Below are 26542 nucleotides of genomic sequence, written 5' to 3' on the forward strand. Positions count from 1 at the left end.
CTCTATTATTCTTATTGTTGTTCTTTTGATATTATTTGCATATCTAAAGCAGTTTTTATCATTTGCTTAACATATATTTTTGTAGCCTTTTAGTTTGAACTATTAGTGTTCTTATATTTAAAGATGTATCTCTTGTAAGTGACATGATACTGGGTTTTTATAATCCAAACTTAAAATTTTTCTCTTTAATGGTGATCCATTTATATTAAATGAAATTGCTGATATAACTGGATTTAAATTTATCATCTTAGTGGTTTATTTTTTATCCCAATTGTACTTTCTTCTCCCCTTCCGGACTTGGCTTCTTTTGGATAAATCAAGTAGGCTCCTTTGGTAAGTTAAAATTTTTCCATCTACTTATTATGTAAATAATATTTTACTATCTTTTAGTGGTTGTCTAAAGAATACAACATATGCCCTAGTCTCTTATTACAATCTAATACAAATCACTACTTATACCAGTTCTAGACGATGACTGAACCTCAGAATACTTTAATCCTATTTACTTTCTCTTGCTTTTGGTGAAACCGTGTCATAAGTTCTAGTTCTACATATTTTTAAATCCCATAAAGCATTATGCACTTTTGTATAGTCAATATTCATTTACATTTATCTGTATGTTTTTCCTTTTTATCATTCTTTATTCCTTCCTGTGTGAGCATGTTTCTGTCTGGGATCATTTACAACTACCTGAAAAATACTATAAATAATTGAAAAATTGTGGCCAATGGATACGTCGTCCTATGGATTAGCAGTATGGGTTGCCCAGATTTTCTTTAAAAATATAAATTTAGTTCCCTTTATTACTTCTTGAGGTGTAGATCTGCCTATGAAAACACTGTCATATGTTGTTTGTCTAGAAGTGTTATTTTGCTGTCATGTATAGCGAAAATTTCCATTGGGTATAGTATTCTAAGTCCGCAGTTGTTTCATTTCAGTACATAAACATGTTGCCTTTTGGCACCCATCACTTATTTCCATAGTGTCCTTCTATTCAGGATTGCTGCCCCTTGAATTTTTATGCCCTGACAGTTCACTGATGTCTTAATAGGATGCGTAATTTTTATATTTTATTTGACTCTTCTAATTTTCTCAGTGAGAGCTTTTGTCTGCTCTAAGCTACTTCACCATAGCCAGAAGCAGCAGACTACTTTTTTTAGATTTTGACCCAGTAAGTCTTCATCATGTTGCCAATTCTTCAACATATTTAAGACAGCTTCATTCAGATGAGCTGTCCTAATTACATGGCCTGCTTTTACTGGAACTAAATTTATATTTTTAATGAAAATCTGGGCAACCTATACTGCTAATCCATAGGATGACCTACCTATTGGCCACAATTTTTTAATTATTTATAGTATTCCCAGAAATATAATGATCCAAAATAAGAATGGTGCTTTTGTGGGTCTATAATTATTTAAATACATGTAGTGAAAAGAATGCCAGGGAAACATTTTTGTGTTTCTCATCCTTTGATGTAAAATTAAAACAAGGGTTCAATGTCGCATGTCTGAGTAGGATAAATTTAGAGAGTCTAAAAGACCTTATTAAAAACAACTGTACCTACTAAACAATTCACTTTCACTGCACAATTAATCTAAAGTACAGAAGTATACTTTATTAATAACACCATCTCAGGATGATTAAATACTTGAACTTGTACCCTAATCATTTCTGACCACTGACACAGATACTGTGTCACAATAAAAGGGCTCCCTGCTGGATTTTTCATGTGATTTCCAAAAGGCTTGAATGAGCAATAGCTAATCTTTTTCATAAAGAGAGCTACAGAAAAAAACAATGCTGTTTAAACTATTATTGAGCTATATTTTCAGTCCGCAATAATCAATGGCAGATATTCTGTTGCCTCAGCAGAACAACAGGGATCCTGTCTAGGTACTGCCTTATCAATACTAATATTCAGACATTCTATGTAAGTATTACCTTATCAACACTAACATTCAGGAGTCTCAAAATTTCACGTACATCAGAATCACCTAGGCAGCTTCTTATAAATGTTGGGGTCTGGTTCATACACAGTGGACATAATTTTGAGAAAATCTCCAGGGAATTTTGATATAAATAAGAGTTTTAAAACCACTGCCATAGTTTAAAGGGAGAAAAAAGAAGGGAGAGTGTGGTATTGTGCCAAAGAATGTTATTTGACTGACAATTGTTTTTTAAAAAAATTAATGGGAATAAAATGGGTAAACATGAATATACAAGATACATAAAGTTTCGCAGAAATATTAGAAATTATAGAACTTGCAAAATAAAACATTTCAGAATCTGTGTTTTAACAAATTTCTATCAGAAAAAATATAATATTTAGCTGGCCTTTGGTTACAGTATTTTTATAATTTATGAAACTATAAGACATCTATAATTCACAAATATAACTAAAACTTTTTCTTTTCTCTTTCTAATGTCAAAATGATTGACAAAGTGATGTACATAACAAGCAATGATAACCATGAAGTTACTGAGCTTTTTATAGTAAAAATTAATTTAAAAATGCTAAGTAAGTTAGGAAAAAGAAAAATAATATAGATAGAAATGTTAAGTCTCCACTAGTTTAAAAGAAAACAATCTTTGTCTGCCACCTAGTAGTAAAAATTAAACGAATAAAGGAAGATATCCAAAGAATAAGAACAAATTCAGTGTTAACCTAACCTATTACTAAGAATGTAAATAAACTTCCCTCATGTAATAAACATGCCTAATCTTCTTTGTAGTACATAAACACGGTGTACCTTCATTTTGGAAATAAGTCGTTTTACAAAATACCTCGTATATTTTATGAGCTTCTATCTAGCGCTCTGTTTCACACTCGAATGGACTTTAAGTTCATTTAGTATGTTAATTTTGTCTTGTAATTAGTATTAAAATGTGGGATAATTTAAAACAATATTTTATACTGTTTTTCAATTTGAAGAATGATTTAAATGTCTTTTTGAGTAGTATGTGCTCTTTTAAAATTTTAGAGTGATGGTCTTCTATAATATAGACAAAACTTACTATATGCAAGTGGGGCCTGAATGTCACATTATATTTAAAGAGTTCTGTTCACAAAAGGGAACTCAGACTTGCTTAATAGCTTACAAAGATGATAATAGGACAAAGGTAATTCACATAGAAATGATAAATACTCCAGTGATAGATACCCTAAATACCCTGACTTGGTTATTAAACATTCAATGGATGTAACAAAATTTCATATGCACTCCACAAATTATGTACAAATATATAAAAAAATAAAAAATTAAAATATTTACTTATCATAGGATAGCACAAAATGAAATTTGGCCAATCACTAGTTAATAAGTCTATTGAGCAATGATAATGAGCCTATGAAATCAAAAATATAAATTTTATTTAACCAAAATTGCCCCCAGGAAATTGATGTTCATCCATGCTCTTGCTTGGATAGTATTAGTACTTGCTATCCTGGTATCCTTCAAAGCTTTATCTCAATTACATTAAACAAACCTTTGTGAACTATCCTATCTCTAACTCAGTTTTCTTTATATAATCTTCTTTTCCTTCTGTTCCATGCAGTTTAGCAGTCTCTTGTTTCCTAATTGTTTCATGGATGTATCTCCTATGTATCTAAACTCTGTGGGCAGAGACTACATATTTGGGGAAACAAAATAGCATTTCACAGGCAGAAAATATTTTTGAGATTTATGTATAAATTTTCATTTATACTTCTTATGAGTTCTGTTGACAGGAATAAAATAATTAACGAACTTGATCAAACCTGAATGTTATAATTAAATTATGGAGAAATTAGAGAATCTCACAATTATGTCATTACCCAAACTTTCATAAAAGAAAAAAAAAAAGATTTAATGGTAAAGTTATTTGAAATTCTCAGAGATTCCAAACTATATTTTCACTTGAAAGACCTATGTTTAACAATTTCAAAATTATTATAATTAATGAGATGCAAATACTTTAACAATTTAAGTTTATCTTAAGTCTTTATGGAATAAAACTATAAATTCATAGAGACAGCTAAAATGCTAGGTTCTAGTTTCTTTACTCAGTATTCCCAGGCTTTTCTTCAACCTTGTCTGTGTTCTAGAGTGATACACATAACCACTGATTTTCAAAATAGTTACAAAGTTGGCATTTGGAAGTGCTTTATTGACTAAATTTGTATTGTATTTCCTAAGATATCCCTTTAGTACATTTTGTCAAATTTCGTATATAGTATTTAAACAAAAAAAAATAATTAAAAATTATAAAGCAAACTCTAGCCAAATCAAATAAAGCAAAAGGAAAAGAATATTTACTACTCTATTACATGAAAAGGGTTTTAATCTCACTTAAAGTGTAGAAAGAGGAAAGGAAAGAACAACTGCAGAAGACTGAAGGAAAACAATACTGCTATGGCATGGATGTGAATTGACTGTCCCCACTAAAAATCATGTTGAAATTTAACTCACCACAGTGTGGTGGTGTTGGGACGTGGAGTCTAGTGGGAGCTGTTTGAGTCATGGGGGCAGGTCCTTCATGAGTAGATTAATGCCCTCCCTTGGGAATGAGTTCTCACTCTATTAGCTCCTGTGAGAGCTGGTTGTTTACAAGAGTCTGACACCCTCTCCTCTTTTTCACACGTCCTCTCTTACAAGGTGATCCCTGCCTATGCTGGCTCACCTTCACCTTTACCATGAGGGGGAGTAGCCTGAGGCCTTTGATCAGATGTCCAACCTTGAACTTTTCAGCCATCAGAATCATGAGCCAAATAACCCTTTTTTAATAAATTAACTAGTCTTAGGTATTCCTTTATAGCAACACACAACAGACTAAGACAAGCACTAATTTAGTGATACTTATTAATATAAATTTTTAAAAAGGTAATTTGAGACTGAAAATGAATTGGTCCATTCAACTCGATAATAGAAATGCAAATGCAAAGACTGAATCCTTGTACTCAACTACTCAACCACTCAACCTAAGTCAACAGCCTCTACAGAGCTTTCAACTATGATGAAGAAGAATGAATGCCAGAGAGGAGCTCAGATCCTGTAGAGCTAGGATCGAAAGTCAGAAAAAACAACTGGTAATAAAACAATTCATATACTTATTTCAGAAAGAAAACAAAAGTCACAAAGATACCTACTCTAGACAATACAAACCTAAACTCATCAATAATAGAATCTAAAAGATGTATTTGGCTCTTTTTAGGTTAAATAACTCTAAGTTACTCATAACTATTATTGGTGTTTCCTCCCGGACAATTTCCTAATGCTCCTAAACTCTCCTTGCTATATTAATGCCAAGGCCAAAATTAAGCCAGATTTTTACCTTTTACATCTTCATATTCAGTCTTTTCAAATACACTACTTCAAATAAACTAAAGAAATTCCTAAATGATAGTAAAAATAAATGATAGGCATTCACTTAGGCTTAATGAAAATAAGTGAATTTTCATCTATATAAAACCACAAATCAGCCAGGCACAGTGGCCCCTACCTGTAATCCTAGCACTCTGGGAGGCCAAGATGGGAGGACTGCTTGAGGTCAGGAGTTCAAGAACACCCTGAGCAAGAGCAAGACCCCATCTATACTAAAAATAGAAAATATTAGCCGGGTGTCGTGGTACATGCCTATAGTCCCAGCTACTCAGGAGGCTGAGGCAGGAGGATCTCTTGAGCCCAGGAGTTTGAGGTTGTTGCTGTGAGCTAGGCTGACACCACAGCACTCTAGTCCAGGCAACAGAGCAAGACTCTGTCTCAAACAAAACAAAACAAAACAAGAAACCCAAGAAATCACAGTTCATTACATACCACAGCACTCAGGACATTTTGGATGTTGCAGGATATTGATTCCATAACCTGGAAAGCAGCGATTAATCCAAACCATTTGGAGAGTACCTTCAATATAGTATATTTCAGGCAATGGCTCTGCCCGTCTCCCAAGAACTTCTACTTGTTGATTAAAAAATCTCTCTATGAGATTTTTAGCCTAAAATATAAATATAATTTGAAAAAACTGTTAGCCACAAATAAATGTAATACAGATGCATATGGATTTAGAGTTCTTCAAATATTTTATAAATTATATCCCTTCCATACAATTTCTATAAATAACTATAAAAACGTTTTCCAATATACTACACTCAACATAAATATGCTACTCTTATCATATTACTCAATTACTAGCTTTTCACAGTTTAAACGGATTTTTGTACTTTTGATAAACTCCGGTGAATCTGTTGCTTGTTACTTAACCAAACACAAACTTTGGTTAAGGAAATGTTTAAGAATTAATTAATTAATTAGTGATTAAGATTAATTAGAGGTTGAGCATCTCTAATCAAAACATCTAAAATCTTAAATGCTCCAAAAAATAATGGACCTGAGCAGCACTATATATCAACTGGACCTAAGAGACATATATACAACATGCCACCTAACAATAGCAAAATACACTTTTCTCTCAAGTGTACATGGAACATTCTCTAGAATAGAGTATATGTAAAACCAGGGAAAGAGTATTTATAAATACAAAAGGTTGAGATCACACAAAATATCTTTTCCAATCACAATGGAATTTAACTAGAAATTAATGGCACAAGGAAAACTGGATCCACATATATGGATTAGACAACACATCACTAAACAACCGATGAGTCAGAGAAGAAATCACAGGAGAAACTTATGGGATGAAGTAAAGCAATGTTAGGGAGGAAACTTATAGCTATAAATACCAACATTAAAAAAGAAAAACAATCTCAAATCAATAACCTACCTTACAACTTAAGGAACTGGGAAAAAAAAATTTAAATCTAGTCGAAGGAAGAAAATAAAAAAGATTGGAGCAGAGATAAACAAAACAGAGAACATAATGATACAGAAAACGAACCAAAATAAGAATTGGTTCTGTGAAAAAAAATCAACAAAATTGATAAGCACTTACCTAGATTAAGAAAAAAAAAAGACAGAAGATGGAAGTAAAATCAGAATTGAAAGAAAACAACACATTACAACTTATTTTATAGAAATAAAAAAAATTATAAGAGAATATTATACATAATTATACTATGATCTGAATATGCCCCCCCAAAATTCATACGCTGAAACTTAATTGCCAATGTGATAGTATTATGAGGAGGGGCCTTTGGAAGGTGATTAAGTCACGAGGGCAGAACCCTCGATTAGGATTCGTGCCCTTATAAAAGGAGTTGAAGGGAGCTTCCTTGGCTTCAGCCATATGAGAACCCATGAAGAGGGGTTATTATCTATAAAACAGAGAGTAAACCTTCACAAGACACCAAATCTTCTGGATCCTTAAGCTTGGACTTGCCAGTCTCAAGAACTGTGAGAAGTAAATTTCTATCAGGTATAAATTATACAGTCTAATGTATTTTTTATAACAATCTCAATGGACTGAGACAAATTATATATCAACAAATTGGATAATCAAGATGGAATGGACAAATTCATAGAAACATACAACCTACAGAGACTGAATCATGAAGAAATAGAACACCTGAGAAGATCTGTAACTAGTAAGGAAATTGAGCCAGTAAGCAAAAACCTCCCAACAAAGCCCAGATGGCTTCACTAGTAATAACATCACTGATCACTGAGAGAATTAACACCAATCTTCTTCAGACTCTTCCAAAAACTGAAGAGGAGAGAAGCTTCTAGAGTCATCCCATGAGGCCAATATTATCCTGATACCAAAGCAAAACAAAGACTACATGAAAAGAAAATGAATATCCCTGAGGAATACTGATGTAAAAAATTCTCGACAAAACAGAATTCAATAGCACATTAAAAGGGTTATTATATATACCATGACCAAATGTGATTTATTCCTGAAATGTGAAGATGTTTCAACATACAAAAATCAGTATAATACATCACATTAACAGAATGAAGGGGAAAAAAGATGGTATCCTCAACTGACAAGAAAAGGCATTAAAAAATTAAGGCACTTTCATGAGAAAGCATTCAAAACCTTAGAAATGAAACAACCTCAACATAAGAAAGGCCATGTAACAAAAGTCCACAGGGAACATCATACTGCATATTGAAAGACTTAAAGCTTTTCCTCTAAAGATCAGGAATAAGACAAGGATCCCTATTTTGCCTCTTCTATTCAAAATAGTACTGAGAGTCCTGGGCACAGCAATTAGGCAAGAAAAATAAATAAAAGGAATATGATCTGAAAAGGAAAATTTAAAATTACCTATGTTTGCAGACAACATTATATTATATATAGAAAATACACAAGATTTCACAAACAAAAAGGTAGAATAAATGAATTTACGAGAGTTGCAGGATACAAAATCAGCATGAAAATATCAGTTGCTTTTCTATACACTAAATTGAACTAACTTAAAAGGAAATTTACAAAACATTCCACTTACAATAGCATCGAAAAGAATAAAATACTTAGAAATAAATTAACCAAGGAGGGGAAAATTATGCTTAAAATTACAAAATGTTACTAAAAGATATTTTAAAAGATACAAATAAATGAAAAGACATCACACATTCATGGATTGGAACACTTAAGATGTCAATACAATCCAAAACTATCTATAGATTTAATGCAATCCCTATCAAAATCCCAATGGCATTTTTTGAAGAAATGAAAAATCCCATCCTAAAATCCACATGCAATCTCATGGGCCACAAAAATCTTGACCAAGAAAAATAAAGTTGGAATACTCACAACTGTTTGATTTCAAATCTCATTACAAAGCTATAGTAAACATAATGGTGTGGTACTGGCATAAAGACAGATGGAATAGAATAGAGAATTCAGAAATAAATGCTCGTGTAACGGTCAAAATGAGAAGATGAATGCTTCCCCATAAGCTAGAGAAAAAGGAAAAGATGTCTGCCCTTACCACTCCTATTAAACATAGTATTAGATAGTCTAGCCACTGCAATAAGCCAAAAGAGTAAATAGACACAAAAAAATTGGAAAGTATATTGTAAATTTTTAAAACTTCACATTTTCTTGACACTTCAACATCTCCCTTAACAGGCTGTGAGAACTCTACCCCAGTGGCCTGGTCCACCAGTGTGATCCCTGCCACACGTTCACCTTCTTGCCATCCCCTAACTAAGGCATTTGCCCAAAGGTTCTCTAGTTCTCTCGCTCTCTACCCTCCTACCCTCCTTCTCTGGGCTCCCTCCATCTGCTTGGTTGAGCTCACTCTCTGGGAGCTCCTACTACATAGCCATGCTGTACCTCCTGTGTCTAGGGCCTGTGAGTACCATAAATCCTTTAATTGCATATGCCTCTCTGAATGTAATTTCTGTGGCTATGTTGAAATGATCCCTAAAGATCCCTCAAGGGATACTTATTCCCCTATTTATAATAGAGAAAGGAAAAAATAAATCTGTCTCAATTTGTAGCAGACATGATTGACAACATGGAAAATCTCAAAGAATTTTTTTAAAAAAACCTCACAAAATTAAAAAATTTTTAGAATAATAGTGTTCAGCAAGTTCACAAGAAATAGTATCAACATATTAAAATGAATTGCATTTAAATACACTAACAATGAACATTTGAAAATCAAAATTAAAACACTATATTCTCTAAAATACCTCCAAAGAAAAAAAAATATTTAGGTACTAATTTACTAAAACATGTACAGGATCTTATTTCTGAAAATCACAAAATGTTAATAAAATAAATCTCAGAAGACCTAAGAAGATGTAGAAACATATCATTATGTTCATGGATTGGAAGAATCAATATAGTAAAAATGTGAGTTTTCTCAAAATTTATATATAGGTTTAATGTAATCCATATCAAAATCCCAGAAAGTTTTTTGTAGACATATAGGAGCTTATTCAAAATATATAGAAAGAGATAGGATCCTCTTTTAACTATTTTGTTAAAAGAACTCAAACAAATCAGCGAGAAAAAAACAACCCCATTAAAAAGTGAACAAAAGATGTAAACAGAAGCTTTTCAAAAGAAGATAGACAAACGGTCAATAAACACATGAAAAAAATGCTCTTCATCACTAATCATTATCAGGGAAATGCAAATTAAAACCACAATGAGATATCACCTTATACCTGTCAGAATGGCCATTACTAAAATATCAGAAAAACAATAGATGCTGGCATGGATGCAGAGAGAATGGAACACTTATACACTGTTGGTGGGACTGCAAATTAGTACAACCTCTATGGAAAACAGTATGGAGATTCCTCAAAGAAATAAATATAGACTTACCATTTGACCCATCAATCCCACTACTGGGTATCTACCCAAAGGAAAAGAAGTCAAAAGGACATCTGCACACTAATATTTATTGCAGCACAATCCAGAGTTCCAAAGATGTGGAATCAACCTAAGTGCCCATCAATTCATGAGTGCATTAACAAAATTTGGTATACATATACCCTGGAGTACTACTCAGCCCTAATGAGGAATGAATTTATGTCTTTTACAGTAAATTGGATAGAACTGGAAACCATTATCCTAAGTGAACTATCTCAGTAATGGAAAAACAAACACCACATGTGGAGCTAATAATCTGGAGCTAATTGATGGGCACACATGGGCACAGAGAGATGTAAAAGTTATTGGAAATCAAGAATGGAGGATGGGGGATGAGGGGAGGGGTAAAAACCTACCTATCAGATACAATGAACAGTATTCATGTGATAGGCACACTAATAGCCCTGACTTAAGCATTATAAAATCTATCCATGTAACAAAAACATTTGTACCCCCTTAATATTTTGGAATTTAAAAAAAAGAATAATGTAAAAAAAAGACAACAAAATTAAATTGCTTCTGGAAGTTGTAGCATAATTTTCATCCTAAGCATATACGCAAGATACTGGGTATAAAGCAATATGAAAATAGTTAATAAATATTATAATTCAAGTATGCTTATTACTTAGGATAGATAAGAGTAGCATGGACAGAATTTTACCTGAATAATAATTATAAATTAATTAGCAATAGCAAATAATGCCAAATAAATGGAAAAATCACTCTTATTCATATAATCAATTACAAAATGCCAAATTTGAAAGTATTTTATAAAGATATAAATTCTATTCAATTTTATCATTATTACTGGGTGAAATTTTATTTTTATTGTTGAAATCCCTAACTATGAGGATTCAATGTATTTTATAAATAGCTAAGATGCTTACTTACACATGGGGCATGTTCTTCCAACTTTTTTGCTTTTTTCAAGCCTCCCCAAACATACCTTGGATAGTCTGCTGGAAGATTCACAATTATGTTCTGTACATGGCTTGGGTCCTTTTTCAGTGTCTAGAGATGAAACTGAGAAAATATATTACATTTTATCATGGATCTAATGTCCTATATCACAATATTTAAACTGACTTTTGAAAAATAAAACATAATTTCTATAATATTTCTCTTCCATAAAAAATTAAGCAGCTTTTCTAATGCTAAACCACTCCTTTTCAGCAAAAAACCTATGCCAAATATTTGCTTTACATAAATCAGGTAAATCTCACTCTACAGTGAACATAAGAATTAATCAACTTTCCTGATAATTAATATTTGGCTATTGATTTCATAAAATTTGAACAATAAAATTACTACAACTTTTATGACTTATATATGTATATAACATGTATAAATGTGTGTGTTTTCATTCAATACTCTATTTAACTCTATCCATATAATATGGTGTGTGTCATTTGACTAACTAAATTCTTAATCTATAGCTACAAAGTGATAGAGGTAAGATAAACTACGATACAACACTTGAATGGAGTTGAGGTTGAACTATGGTAGTGGCCATAGTAACTGAAATGATAAACATATTCATGTATGCACGCATTCATTTATTTAACAAATAATTGCCAGGAGCCTACTATGTGCCAGGTATTATCCCAGGTGTTTGGGATAGATAAGTGGACAAAACCAACAAAATAGCACTGGGTTTAGCAATGTGTCAATGAATAATGTCTTTGCAAGATCATCTGAGAAAAGTTCCTATTGTACTACCAAAACTTAAAAATCAAAGAAGGAATAAGAAAAAAAAATATCACTTCAAGGATTTCTATTAATTAATCTTTCTAAATTATAGCATGAACCTCATTACCACAAACCTCAAAAACCTTCAGTTATTCCCCACTATTCAACAAAATACATGGAAAAAATATGATTTTGAGCCCTAGGTGTATCACTAAGAAACAGAAAACATATTGTATAATCTCTTCTGGAGATTTGCACTCTCTAATCTGTAAAACAAGGGGCTAAATAATGCAACTTTTGTCATTCTTTCCAGCTATAAGAATATGATTAAAAACATGAATACTTCAGCCTAACAATCAAAATTGGCTATAATTTAACCACTAAAAGTCCTGAAAATTTTATTTTCCCTATAATTCAACCCATATGCTAGCCATTAGCCATCCTGGACCAAATATGCCCTATTCTGTCGGTGTACATGAGTTTAAGTTGTTCATTTTCCACAGAATTCCTTCAAAACACCACTTATTTTCTATGGACCTCCCTTATTGTTCATCACCTTAATAACATCTTCCCTTCCTGAGAACCCACAAAGCAACTGGTAATTTCTCTATAGTATTTACATAACCTGCCCTATTATTAGATGAATATTTTCTTTTTACTACAATATGACCACCTTGAAAGATCCTTACTCTACACTGCCAATGCCTAACGTCTTACGTAAAATATGTTTGATGGATGTCTGTTGATATGAAGATCATACAATTGACCATAAAATTATTAATATGCAAAGTATCCTACCAGAATACTGGGAAACCTTTATTTTGTTATTTCAACATACTTCTTTCATACCTTCCCAAACCCATACATGCTGTAAAACTTCCCTGTTGCCATCTGAACTGATATTATAAAGTATTATAAAATATCACAGAAAGACAACAAAATCCATCCTAGTGATTTTGTAAAATCAGACAGAACACTTAATTTGAGGCAGACTTTGAAGTAGTCCATTGATTTGGGGCAAGAAAGTTTTATATATGGCCTATTTTTACCTTAAGTACTTTTAAAATGAAGCTATATAATTCTAGGCCCAGGAAAAGTTAAACCTCTAAATTTGTGTATGAGAAATATATGTGGAGCTATGAAAAGCACTAGCAAAATGTGGCCTAGCCTTTCAAATATCATTCACCTAAGGTGCAGGTTTTGATAGTACTATCCACAAAGTAATTCAGAAGATGGCAGATGTGAGAGTATTCATGCATCATAACATGATTATGAAATTGAATCATCATGATGAAGTACGTTTTTTTTTTTTACTTTTGAACTCTTATAAAAGTTTAAGGAAAATTTAAAAAATTCATTAAAATCCACTACTCATGAAACTAAAGGAAAACTCTCAGAAATCACAACACAAAACTAAAAGAAACACAGGTTGTTTCTTAACTAGATAAAGATTACTCAAGTGAAAAACATCAAAGACACTGTTTAGGTTGAAATCCAGTACTAATATTGGTAACTGTCAATAGGCATTTTATTCCTCCCCACCATTTTAGACAAACCACATGACGCTCATGCTCTCTGCATCAGCTATCTCTTTCTGAGCTTCTAGTATATGCCCTCTTTATTTAGGCCAGCTGACTAACTTCATCCTATATAAAATTACCTAGGCTTTTTGCAAAACAAGCTTTCTATAATATTAAAAAAAAGAAGACAGAAATGACACAGCAAAAAGGTGGAGAGGAAAACGTCAGGCCATACCTTTCCACAGTAACACAGAAAAATGGACAAAAATGGTCAGGATCAACTTTTGTCAGAACTCTGAAAAATGATCAAATGTTTACAACCAAATGAATGCTAAATCAACAGAAGATGACTTACACACAGTATTTAGGGAAATCTCTATCTAATCACTAACTAATCACAGAGGTTCAAGTTAAAGAGACTTCAAAGGTCAAAGGGGTAACAAAAGTTAAAATTAATGTAAAAAAGACTCGAGATCATCATGGGTGATGAAAGATATAGTAGAAAAGTTAATAAACAAAGAACTACAACCCACGCAAGCAACAACTAAAGAGGTAGAAAAATCTGATTTCAAGAGTATGCATTAAAATATCTAAAAATATAAAGTTTTTACCAAAAAAATTAGTAGGCATGTAAAGAAACAAGAATCTACGGCCCATTCACAGAGAAACAAAAATAACAGAAATTGTCCCTGAGGAAGCACAGATATTGGACTTACTACACAAAAATTCTAAATTAATGCCTTAAATATGCTCAAAGAGCTAAAGGAAATCATGGATATATTAATAGAACTAAATAAAATCATAAAAATGATGTCTTAACAAACAGAGAACATCAATAAAGCAAAAAAAACCGTTATAAAAGGAATCTAATAAATATTATGGAACAAAAAACTGTAACAACTGAAATGAGGAATTCACTAAAGGATTTTCAACAACAGATTTGAGTAGGCTTCAGAAAGAATTAGTGAACTTAAAAATACTTCACTGAAATTTTCCAGTCAGAGAAGAAAGGGGAAAAAAATGAGGAAAAATGAAGAGAACCTAAGAGACCTCTGGGACAACATTACGTATACCAACAAATGCATAATGCACAGAAGGAGAGATAAATGAGAAAGAGGAAGAAAGGATATTTGAAGAAATAATGGCCAGAATTTCCCAAATTTGATAAAAGACATGAATCTGCATATACAAAATCAACAGAATCTACATAGGGTAAATGCAAAGAATTCCAAATTGAGACACGTTATAATCAAACTGCCAAAAATAAAGATACAAATTTTAAAGCAGCATGAAAAGTAATTTGTCACATACAGGGGATCACCAATAAGATGAACATCAGATTTCTCATCAAAAACCATGGAGGCTCGAAGGCAGTGGGATGACATAGTTAAAGTTCTGAAATAAAAACACTTTCAACCTAGTACCCTGTAACTTGGCAAAACAAGCCTTCAAAAATGAAGGAAAAACTAAGACATTTCAAAAATAAGAGTTTATGAATAATAAATAGTAACTTGACGTGATACAAAAAAATAAATAACAGTGGTAAATTTAACTACATAAGTATATATAGGTAAATATAAGAGGTAAATATAGGTACATAGATAAATATAAGATCTGGTATTGTTTTTTTTCACTATTCTTTTTCCCTATATGATTAAAATGAATCAAATAATAATAATAAAATTTATGTTAGCAGACACAATGTATAATAATGTTATCATTACAAAAACATAAAGAGGGAAGAAAAAAACTGTACAGGAGAATTTTGGAATACTAATGTAACTAAGTTGAAATCAATTCAAATGAGATTGTTCTAAGTTTGAAACGCTAATTGTATTCATCAGGGTAGTCACCAAGAAAGTAACTAAAACATATTTAGAAAATAAAATGAGGAGGAAATTAAAATGGTACTCTATAAATAACTAGGTTAAACACAAATGAAGGTAGTAAGAGAGGGACTGAGGAACAAAAAAGGCATGAGAGGACTTCCAGTTTCCATTCTGACATCAAATAATCTTGTTAGCTGTCACTCCTATACGAAAAACAAACAAACAAAAAAAGGCTGAACAAACAGAAAATCAACATTTCTTAGACCCATCAGAAAACTGAGGACACAGGGCAAACTGCTGCCTATAAAACTATAGAGGCAGATAGGTGTTGACAGAGAATCACAGCTTACTAGTGGCAGAAGCCTACCAACGGGGCCATTAACAGTAGGAAAACTTAAGCAGGGGTGGGGAAGCTATAGTTTAAGACTGTCTTAAACTATAATTGGGGGATTGCTGGAGGCTCAATGTGGGCAAGCTCCAGAGTTAAAAACTCCAAAAAGGCCCATTAGGGGGGGCCTCCAAACTTTCATGACTTTTACCTCCAGGAATCCTAACAGATTCTCATGGTGAAGATTAGAGAAAAATCCCCTTCTCTCAAAAGGAGGAAAAAAGCAACCATTGTGAAGTACACTAAGAACAAAGTATGCAAAGAACATGTGAAGTATACCAAGGGCATTTTAAACGAAAGCCTGCCCTCAAGAGAAATATTTTACCAGAGCCTAAATGACCCAGGGGAAGGGAAATACCCAACTGTAACCACTTCTACCCTTCTCAAGGTAAACTGGGGAAAAGAAAAACACCTGAGAAGTCTCAAACAAAGGACAGTTTCTCTAAAAAACTGAGAGCTAATCAAAGGATTATAGAATGCTTAGCACCCCCCCACACACACATGCACATATTACTACCACTTTTACAGTGTTCCTCATAATGCTATGGAATTACAATGGAAAGCATTGCCAGTCTCATTCAAGAAAAAGTATCTAAGGACACCCAAAGGACAATAGAGAAGATAAACACAAGGGCATCAAACTATAGGCCAATATCTCTCATAAACATGTAAAAATCCTCAACAAAATAGCAGCAAATCAAATTGAACAATGTAGTAAAAGAATTACATGCCTTGACCAAGTGGGACTAATACTAAATATGTAAAGTTGGTTCAACATGTAAATATCAAAACACATTGACAGAATAAAGAAGATCATATGATCTTATCAATGGATACAGAAAAAGCATTGAATAAAATCCAATACCAATTCTTGATAAAAACTCTCAGCAAACTAGAAATAGAGTTCTTTATTAACTTGATAAAGAACATCTACAAAAAACCTACAGCTACCATTGTACTTAATGGTGAAAATCTAGATGCTTTCTCCCTATGATTAGGAACACAGCAAGGATACATCCTGTCACCAGTCCTATTCAACAACATACTGGAAGTCTTAGCTAAATGCAAGAAGATAAGAAAAGGAAATAAAAGGTATATAAATAGGAAAGGAAAAAATAAAACTGTTCACAGATGCCCTTATTAATTTTATAGAAAATCCCAAATAATCAACAAAAAAAAATTAGAACCAATTAGCAATTATAATAAGGTTACATGATATAAGATTAATATACAAAGTCTAAAATTTGTATGGAGCCACAAAACACCCCAAACAGCCAAAGAAGTTCTAAGAAACACAAAGTTAGAAGCATCACACTCTCTGATTTCAAATTATACTACAAAGGTATAGTAATCAAAACAGTAAGGTACTGGCATCAAAATAGAAACACAGACCAATGGAACAGAATAGAGAACCTAGAAAAAACACACGCATATACAGCCAACTAATTTTCAATAAGAGCATCAAGAAGCCCTAATGGGGAAAAGATTTATTCAATAAATTGTATAAGGAAAACTTGATATCCACATGCAAAAGAATGAAATTGGACCTTTATTTTACACCATATACAAAATTCAACTCAAAATGGATTAAAGACATAAGACCTGAAAGTATAAAACTCCTAGAAGAAAACAGGGGAGAAACTCCTTGACAATGGTCTTGGCAACGATTTTTTGGACAGAATACCAAAAGCACAGGCAACAAAAGCAAAAATAATTAAGTGTAAACTACATAAAACTAAGAAACCTTTGTACAGCAAAGAAAGCAATCAACAAAATGAAAAGGCAGCCTACAGACTGGGAGAAAATATTCTGGAACCATATATCTGATAAGGGGCTAATATCCAAAATATGTAAGGAGCACACACAACTCATTAGCAAAAAACTTAATAACCCAAGTAAAAAAAGGTGCAAATTACCTGAATGGACATTTCTCCAAAGAAGACATAAAACTAGCCAATAGGCATATGAAAAAGTACTCAACACCAGTAAATATCAGGGAAATGCAAATCAAAACCACAATGAGATATCATCTCATATCTGTTAGGAATGGCTATTACCAAAAAGATGAGAGATACCAAGTGTTGGCGAGAGCATGGAGAAACTGGACTTCACATACACTGTTAGTAGGAATATGGACTGGTGCAGCCAATGTGGAAAACAGTATCGAGATTAGCAAAGACATTAAAAATAGAACTACCATATGACCAAGCAATCCTGGGTATACACCCAAAGGAAATGAAATAATAACCTTGTAAACATATCTGCACTCACATGTTCATTACAGCATTATTCAAAATAGCCAAGATATGGTAATATCCAAAGTGTCCACTCATGATGAATGGATAAATATAAATGAATAAATATATACACACACATAAACATACACACACAAAAATGGATTATTATTTAGCCTTATAAAAGGAGATCCTATTATTTGCAACAACATGGATGAACCCAGAAGACATTATGCTAAGTGAAATAATTCAGACACAGAAAGAAAAATAGTACATGATCTCACTTATATGTGGAATCTAAAAAAAAAAAAATCAAGTACATAAAAAAGGAGCAGAATGGTGGTTACCGGGGCAAGGGAGGGGTGGAGAGAATGAGGAGATATTGGTCTAAGTGTACAAAATTATAGTTGAGTAGGATGAATAAGTCTACAGATCTAATGTACCACATGAGGACTATAGTTAACGAAACTGTATTATACACTAGAAATTTAGTTAGAGAATAGATTTTAGGTACTCTAAACATACACAAATATACAAAAAGAAAGGGAACTATGTGAGATGATGGGTATGTTAGTTTGCTTAACTATAGTAATTATTTTAATATGTATATCAAAACATTATGTTGTACACCTTAAATTTATACAACAGAAAAATTTAGAAAAACAAAGTCAATTGCTTTTCTATGTATTAACGATGAACAATTATAATCTGAAATGAAAAACGCAATGCTGTTACATTAACAAAAAATGAAATACAAAATAAAATATGTACAGTAGCTACCCGAGGAAAACTGTAAAATTCTGATGAAAAAAATCAAAGATTTAAGTAAATGGAAAGATAATTCACATTCACAGATAGACCCACTATTGTTAAACTTAATGTATAGTTTCAACTGAATCCCAAACAAAATCCAAGTAAGATATTTTGGATTTATCTACAAATTGATTCTAAAATTTATATGGAAAAGCAAAGGACCTAGAAGAGCCAACACAATATAAAAGGCAACAAAAACAGAGGACTGACATTACCCAACCTCAGGGCTTACTATAAAACTATAGAAATCAAGACAGTTTGGTATTGGTGAAAGAATAGACAAAGAGAAAAGAAAATAGAAAGCTCAGAAACAGATCCAACTAATACACTCAACTGATGATTCCCAAAAGAGAAAAGGCAATTCAATGGAGATAGGATAGTCTTTTCAAAAATGGTGCTAGAAAAACTGGACATCCACATCTAAATAAATCTAAACATAGACCATATATCTTTCACCAAAATTAACAAATGAATCACAGACATCAATGTAAAATGTAAATATGTAAAATGTAAATATGTAAAACTGTTAACATGGGAGAAAATCTAAGTGACCTTGGGTTTGGTGGTGACTTTTTAAACACAAATATAGGGATTCTCTATATTCAAATTATACTATAAAGCTATAGCTATCAAAACAGTAAGGTATCAGCATAAAAACAGACACATAGACCAATGGAACAGAATAGAGAATCTAGAAATAAACTCATGCATATATGGGCAACTAATTTTCAACAAGGGCACCAAGAAGATACAATAGGGAAAAGATAATCTCTTCAATAAAATGTGTTGGGAAAACTGGATATCCATATGCAAAAGAATGAAACTAGAACAAAAATAGAGGATTGACATTACCCAACTTCAGGGCTTACTATAAAACTACGGATATCAAGTCAGTGTGGTACTGGTGAAAGAACAAATAAAGAGATCGATGTAAGAGAACCAGAAGCTCAATTTTTCTGTAAAGCCAAGACTGCTCTAATAAGAAAGTCTATTAATTAAAGACTTACAATATATAGAAAACAAATGGCAAAAGGACAAAAGCAAGTCCTTTCTTATTAGTAATAATTTTAAATACAAATGGCTTAATTGAAAGGCTCCAATTAAATGGCAGAAGTAAGCATAATGGGTAAAAATAAAGGATCCATTTGTTATCTACAAGAGATTCACTTTAAATCCCAAAAACAGGTTAAAAGTAAAAGGATGGAAAAATATATTTCTTGTAAACAGTCATTAGAACTAGATGAAATGGACAAATTGCTAGAAACACACAAACTACTAAAACCGACTCAAGAAGAAACAGAAAATGCGAGCAGACGTATAGAAATATCAGACAAAATAGACTTTAAAATTGTTACAAGAAATAAGTGCATTATATTTTGATAAAAGTGCCAATTCATAAAGAAGATATAACATTTATAAGCATACATGCCTCTAACAACAGAGGCTCAAAACATACAAAGCAAAAATTGACGGAACTGATGGAAAAACAGTTTTCCAGTAACAGTTGAAAACATCAATATCCCACTTTTAATAATGAATACAAAAACTAGACAGAAAATCAATAAGAAAATAGAACACTTGAACAATACTAGACCTATAAGATGTACACTGAATACTCCACCCAAGAAGAGGAGAATATACACACTTCTGAAGTGCACATGGAACATTCCTCTGGGTAGATCATATATATGGCCATGAAAATTCCAAAAAGATTAAAATTATGCAAAGTATCTTCTATGACCACAAAAGAATGAAACTAGAAATCAATAACAGAAGGAAAACTAGTATGTTTACAAATATGTGGAAATTAAAGAACATACTCTTAACCAACAGGCCAAAAATTAATCCATAGGAAATACTTAGAGATGAATGAAAAGAAAATGAAATGAAGAAATTATAGATTGCAGTTAAAGCAGTACTTGGGGAGAAATTTATAGGTGCAAACACCTATATTAAAAAAGAAGTACAATCTCAAATTAATGACTTAACTTCAAACTTCAAATTACCAAAACAATGTTCAACAGGAAGAAAAAATTTGGAAGACTCTCACTTCCTGATTTCAAACTGAACTACAAAGCTACAGTAATCAAAATCATGTGGTACCAACATGAGTATAGAAATGTAGAAAAATGGAATAAAACTGAGAGTTCAGAGATAAACCCATACATTTATGGCTTATTCACTTTTAACAAGGGTGCTAATACCATTCACCGTGGAAAGAACAGTCTCTTCAAGAAATGGTCCTTGGGCAACTGGATACATGCAAAAGTATAAGGATGGAGCCATACCTGACACTATATACAAAAATTAGCTCAAAATAGATCTTGGACCTAAACGAAAGAGCTAAAACTACAAAAGGGGTAAATCTTGATTACCTCAGACTTGGCAATAAATTCTTATAAACAACACCAAAAGCACAAGGAACAAAATTAAAAAAAAATAAATTGGATGTCATCAAAATTGAAATCAATTATGCATCAAAGGACATTAAGAAAGTCAGAAGATAACCTAAAAAATGGAAGAATATATTGGCATATCATATATTAATAAGGATCTAGCGCCCAGAATTTATAAAGAATTCTTACTACTCAACAACAAAAAGACACACAACCCAATTTGAAAATAAGAAAGGACTTGAATAAACATTTCTCCAAAGAAGATACACAAACGGGCAATAAGCACATAAAAAGATGTTCAACAACATTAGCAATTAGGGAAATGCAAATCAAGCACACAATGCTTCATTTTTCTATTCAATATCATCTATTTTCTCTTATTGGTTCAAGTACACTTTCAGGTTTTCTAGGGACTCATCCATCTATTAAACAGTTCAGGGAACAAAAGATCCAGTAACTCCTGTGAATGCTAATAATGGGTCCTTGAAGAGCTAAAGAGTCTATCTCTGGTAAGCATCTTAGGGAACTAGAGAAAAACTCTCAATGTTTTTCTGGAGAAGAGAAGAGAAAAGACAGGGAAAATAAGGTTAAACTTCTCTGGTTGTCCTTTAAAGCTTCATGTCTCTCAACTGTGTTTCTAAAATTTCAAGCCTAGAAGGCCAAAAAAAAGAAAGGAAAGGGAAAGTCAGGAAATGGGTGAGTATAATCAAACACTGATAGAAGAGGAATCAAGGGAAAGAGGAGGAAGGAAGAAAGGAAAACAGCAAGCAATAGCATTTGACATTACAAGGGAGGAGCATCCTATTGCCACTGGAACTGCTTAAAAACACATAGATAGCTATTCCTAAGTGCTCATTCATAAAGACTCCTTATAAATTTAAATTCCTTAGATATCAAGTCCAATTATTTTTTTTCCTCTACTCTATATTAACCCATCTTACAATTAGATGCCTTTACAAATTAAATCTTTGTATCTATAAATATCAGGATAGACATTATTTATACTAAATTCCACTTTATAGTAAATTATCATATCAAGGAATAAGTTATTTGAGAGAGTAAACTTTTCATTAAGTGCATGAATCAGGAAAATTTTATTTTGGGGGCTATTAGTACTAAACCGAAGCAGAGATCATAAAATATATTCAGGTGTACAGTGTTTATATTATAAAAGTGCTTTTGGTAATTCACAACATATCTTTAAAATGAGCTATGTGTTCTCAATTTGTTTTCCTTTAAAGAATTGTTTATACTTACCTGAAAAGGTAAAGAACAATTCATTTTGTAAACCAGCTCTCTGCATTTTAACATGATGACATTCAGACTTAAGTAAGGAAATTTCACATGAAAGGTCAAGAACCAATTTGCTTAAAATCTGAAGAAGTTTCTTCTCAAAAGAAATATTATAGATACTATTGCAGGGAGCTGCATGATATCGAGCTGTGAACTGGTAATAATAATGAGGCTCACGATAAGCTGTAAAAAATTAAGCAGAGAAAGACATAAACATGGCTATTTAAGTAATTCAAACATATATTGCAACTATTTGAGAGAAATCATTATTTGGAATGAATTCTTGGTACATGTTTTTACATACAGCTATATTTATTTTTATTTAACACTTATCTAGCAGTTACTAAGTACCAAATATTATGATAAGCACTTCACAAATAGTAACTCATTTAAATCTCTAAACATCATTTAAGATTGGTATGATTTTTATATCCATCGTGAAGAAATTGAGGGAGACAGGGATTATGTCACATGCCCAATGCCTATGCTATCAAAACTAAGATTCTAACCTAAGAAGCCTGGGCCCACAGCCTGTGCTCTTAAGCACTACAATATGCTGCTCAAACTCAATTATGATACTTTCTAAGTTTAAATATTCACCTTAAAATAAATTAGAGTCATATAATTATAACATTCAAAAAGGAATGCCTCTAATAAAACTACGATTAGTTTTATTGAGTTTCAGTACAAAATCTGGAACCAAGAACGTGTATTTTTTTTTTTTTTTTGCCTATCCTAAAATCTCACTGAAACGACATAAGAAATATAAAAAGGAATAGAAATCCGTAACAGTACCAAAAATCAGCGAAGTTCACCTTCCAAAACAGGGAGCTTTATTGTTACTTCTGTCAACCAGGGGTGTGGGGGTGGGGGGCACCTTGCCTGTTCCTGGCTTACACCCTGAGGAAGAGCTCCCCACTCACACTGAAGTGAACCCTGCCATTGTTCACTTTCCTACCTGCTCATTTAAACTAACATTAAGTGCACATACTTAGTTACTGTCAATGTTTGCACTCAGGGTAGAGACCAGACAGCTTCTAATTACTGAGGAAACCTCTACCAGTTTCATTTATGAACAGGAGTGTAAACCACAGACTCCCACACCCCAACTCTGGGGAAATTCAAAGTTATTAAAGAGAAGAAAGAAAATTAAAAAGCAAGGGCAAAGGACCTAAAAGAAATTTAACGTAGAAATCATTGAATAAGTTTTAAAAATTCAAGGATAAAGGTAAAACATATATACATAAAACTATAATAAAGCCACTGTAGAAGAGGAATGATTGGTAAATATGAAAAGTATTCTTGGAAAATTAAAAAATACAAAAATAAATTAAAAATAAAAAATAATAAAAACAATCTAAAATCTAATCATGTAGAGCAAAAAATAGAATTCTCACATAGCACAGAACAAAATTAGAAACAAATTAAAACTATGAGAGCAAAATAAGAAGGAAGAAAAATCCCAGCTATCCAATATCAAAATGAAAGAGTTCCAGAAGGAGAGAACAGAGTGGACAGAAAAGAAGTTAATCAAAGGACAAACAGGAAAAACGTTCTGTACGCTGAAGAAAGATTTGGGTTCCAAAAAGTCTATCAAATAGTAAATAAGAATACTGAAAATAAGTACCACATGTAGACACAAATCTTACAAATCTATCATGCTTTCACTGGTTCGTCTACCAGCATATGTAATAAATACATGTATAAGTATAAATATTTATCATATATATACATGCACATATGATTTGTAATACCAAAGATATGTGATATACACAAATATCACATGGAATAACTGAACCTGAGGGGCCAAAGCTGGAAACTGGAGTCTCAAAGGACAGCTGGGGACGGAACAAGCATTTCTCACCTATGGACTAAAAAAGAGCAACTTTTTCCCTTCAGAAATCTGGCTGAAAGGACGGCATTGCTAGTATTATAAATAATATAACACAACATCCCTTCACACAACAGTATACTGGCCCCAGTGTTTGCTTCTTTCTTGATCACCTGGTGGGGAGGGCGGTTAACTTGTTTTATGAGCTTGTTTTGAAGAACTGGAAAAATACTGAACAAACAGAAGAGGGCACGTAGACCCTCAGCATCCACCCGGCCACATTCCAAGAAGTGGAAATGAGAGAAGACCAGCCTAACAAGTAACAACTGCTCTGGAAAACAACCGCCTTCCATTTTACAACAGCTACTACTCTGGAAAACAAACTGCCTTCTGCTATCATTTCCCAATAACAACTTTTCTGCTCTTAAAAAATTTCAATAAAAGCCCCAGCCACTCATTCTCGGGGCCCAACATTTCTTCTCCCTTTTATGCTGTGCTCTTCCCTCCCTTGGAAAGCAAAATAAAACTCACTTCAAAACCTATCTTAATCTTTGAATCCAGAATTCTTCTCAGCCCAAGCAAGGTACACGTACCCACCCTTTCACTGGCCTACATTATGCTATTACCTGAGATTGAAAAAAGTAAATATATGCTAAAATAGCCCCAAAATGCTCTCAAACACAGTGTGAACCATATCCTCTTCTGAATCTCCAATAGAAGTACACAGACAGCCACAACAATTTTGGATCAGCTTATGTGCATAAAAGAGTTAACATAGCAGGCTGGAGGCTGCTTGCAGGACTGGCCCTGGGCTGGTAAACACTTGCCTACACAGATAGGAATCTTTCCCTTCAGGATAAAACTGCTCTAACCCACCTGAGGCACTGAAAACCTGTTTGCCCTCTGGGAGTGTGGAATTTTTGTAGTTGCTAGGCAGAGGGTGCCCATGGGCCCGTTCCTAATAAACCCTCTGGGTGATTTTTTTGCTTTATTCTGTTGCTCTTCTCCTAAAAGCTCTTTGCAAATCCTAAAGTGTTGTGTCTTCAAAGAGGTTCATGAAATAGACTACAAGTGCTCTTAAATGCAGGTTTCTGACAACTTTGAGATCACACAATTACACTAAGAAATCCAAAAACTCCAATGAAAAAAAAAGCACTCATAAAATTGAGTCCACCAAACAAAATAAGAATTAATTACATGGGAAGAACTGGTGCAGGAGTAAAAAAAATTTTTATGACTTTTTTGTTTGAAATTCTTTTCACGTTTTGTTTTCCAGAGTCAAGAAAACTATTTTCTTTTATTTACAGCTTATAGTGACTGGGTAAAGTATACTTTTGTGAGCAAAATTGAAATATTTTACCTTTCTCTCTATCTGATTTCTCCATAATTTGGAAACTATTTGTAAATATCTTTATTTTATGGCCTCAAAGTTATTTCCATAAATTAAATAATAATCTTTTTTCTTTTGTAAGAGGACACAATTGGAAATCCAGGTTACGTTACCAAGGGTTTGACTGGGATGTCATATTTTGAGATATAACCAGACTGCTTTAAGAAACTAAGGGTTAACTTCAAGGATCCAATAAAGCCCTTGCAAAAACTGGTCTTGTACCTTGTCTACAAGGTTCCCTTGCAGGGTGTCTAGGCTTACAGTAAGTAAAACAACGTCACTTTCTGACAGACCCAGGAGCTTCAAAATATTTTTGAGACCTCAAGAAAAGAAGAATTCACCCAGGGACTACAGATAAAATCAGATGGTAAAGTCTGTGGCATGGTTTCCTAGCCTGGAGAAACTGTTAAAAAGTGTAACCTGAAATCCCTTATGCAAAGTTACAGAAAAGCCAATTTTAAAAAAGGCTATATACTCAATCATTACTCTTGCTACAATTTATACAAATAATCAGGCCAAATATAATGAGACTAAAATTTATTTTACAAATACATTGGATTTACCGTGATTATCTTTGGTAGAAATGAGAGACCAGAGAGAGAAAAAATGTGTTTCAGAAAAAACAAAATAAAACTATAGTGCATCTATTATTAGATTCCAGCCCTGTCCACTTGTTTTTATATTTTTTTATTGTCTGGACTGAATCTTGAATTTTTAGTTTCTTCTAATATCTGGCTATAACTCTTCCAGGCTAACATTTCCAATTTTTCTCCCACCCTTCTGACTTAAAATCACTAGGAATTAAAACTGCTTTTCCTGAATCCCTGCAAGCTAAAGCTAGACAACTTGAAATAAACTTTGTAGAAATCACCACAACTTATTCATGGACA

The 26542-nt window shown here is 32.7% G+C and overlaps 1 protein-coding gene across 2 annotated transcripts in view; it reads right to left on the reverse strand.

Moving 5' to 3' along the window:
• The window catches only part of ZPBP (zona pellucida binding protein), an 85505-nt gene that overhangs the window by 32223 nt on the left and 26740 nt on the right, over positions 1–26542 (reverse strand). For both annotated transcript variants that reach the window (XM_012650629.1, XM_012650628.1), the window contains 3 exons: positions 22396–22614; positions 11216–11292; positions 5796–5973 (listed from right to left, as the gene is read on the reverse strand). In XM_012650629.1, the coding sequence (XP_012506083.1) occupies positions 5796–5973; positions 11216–11292; positions 22396–22614 (474 nt within the window). The remainder of the gene's footprint in view (positions 1–5795; positions 5974–11215; positions 11293–22395; positions 22615–26542) is intronic.

This window comes from Propithecus coquereli, unplaced genomic scaffold, assembly GCF_000956105.1.
Source record: "Propithecus coquereli isolate 6110/MARCELLA unplaced genomic scaffold, Pcoq_1.0 Scaffold336, whole genome shotgun sequence".
NCBI lineage: Eukaryota > Metazoa > Chordata > Mammalia > Primates > Indriidae > Propithecus > Propithecus coquereli.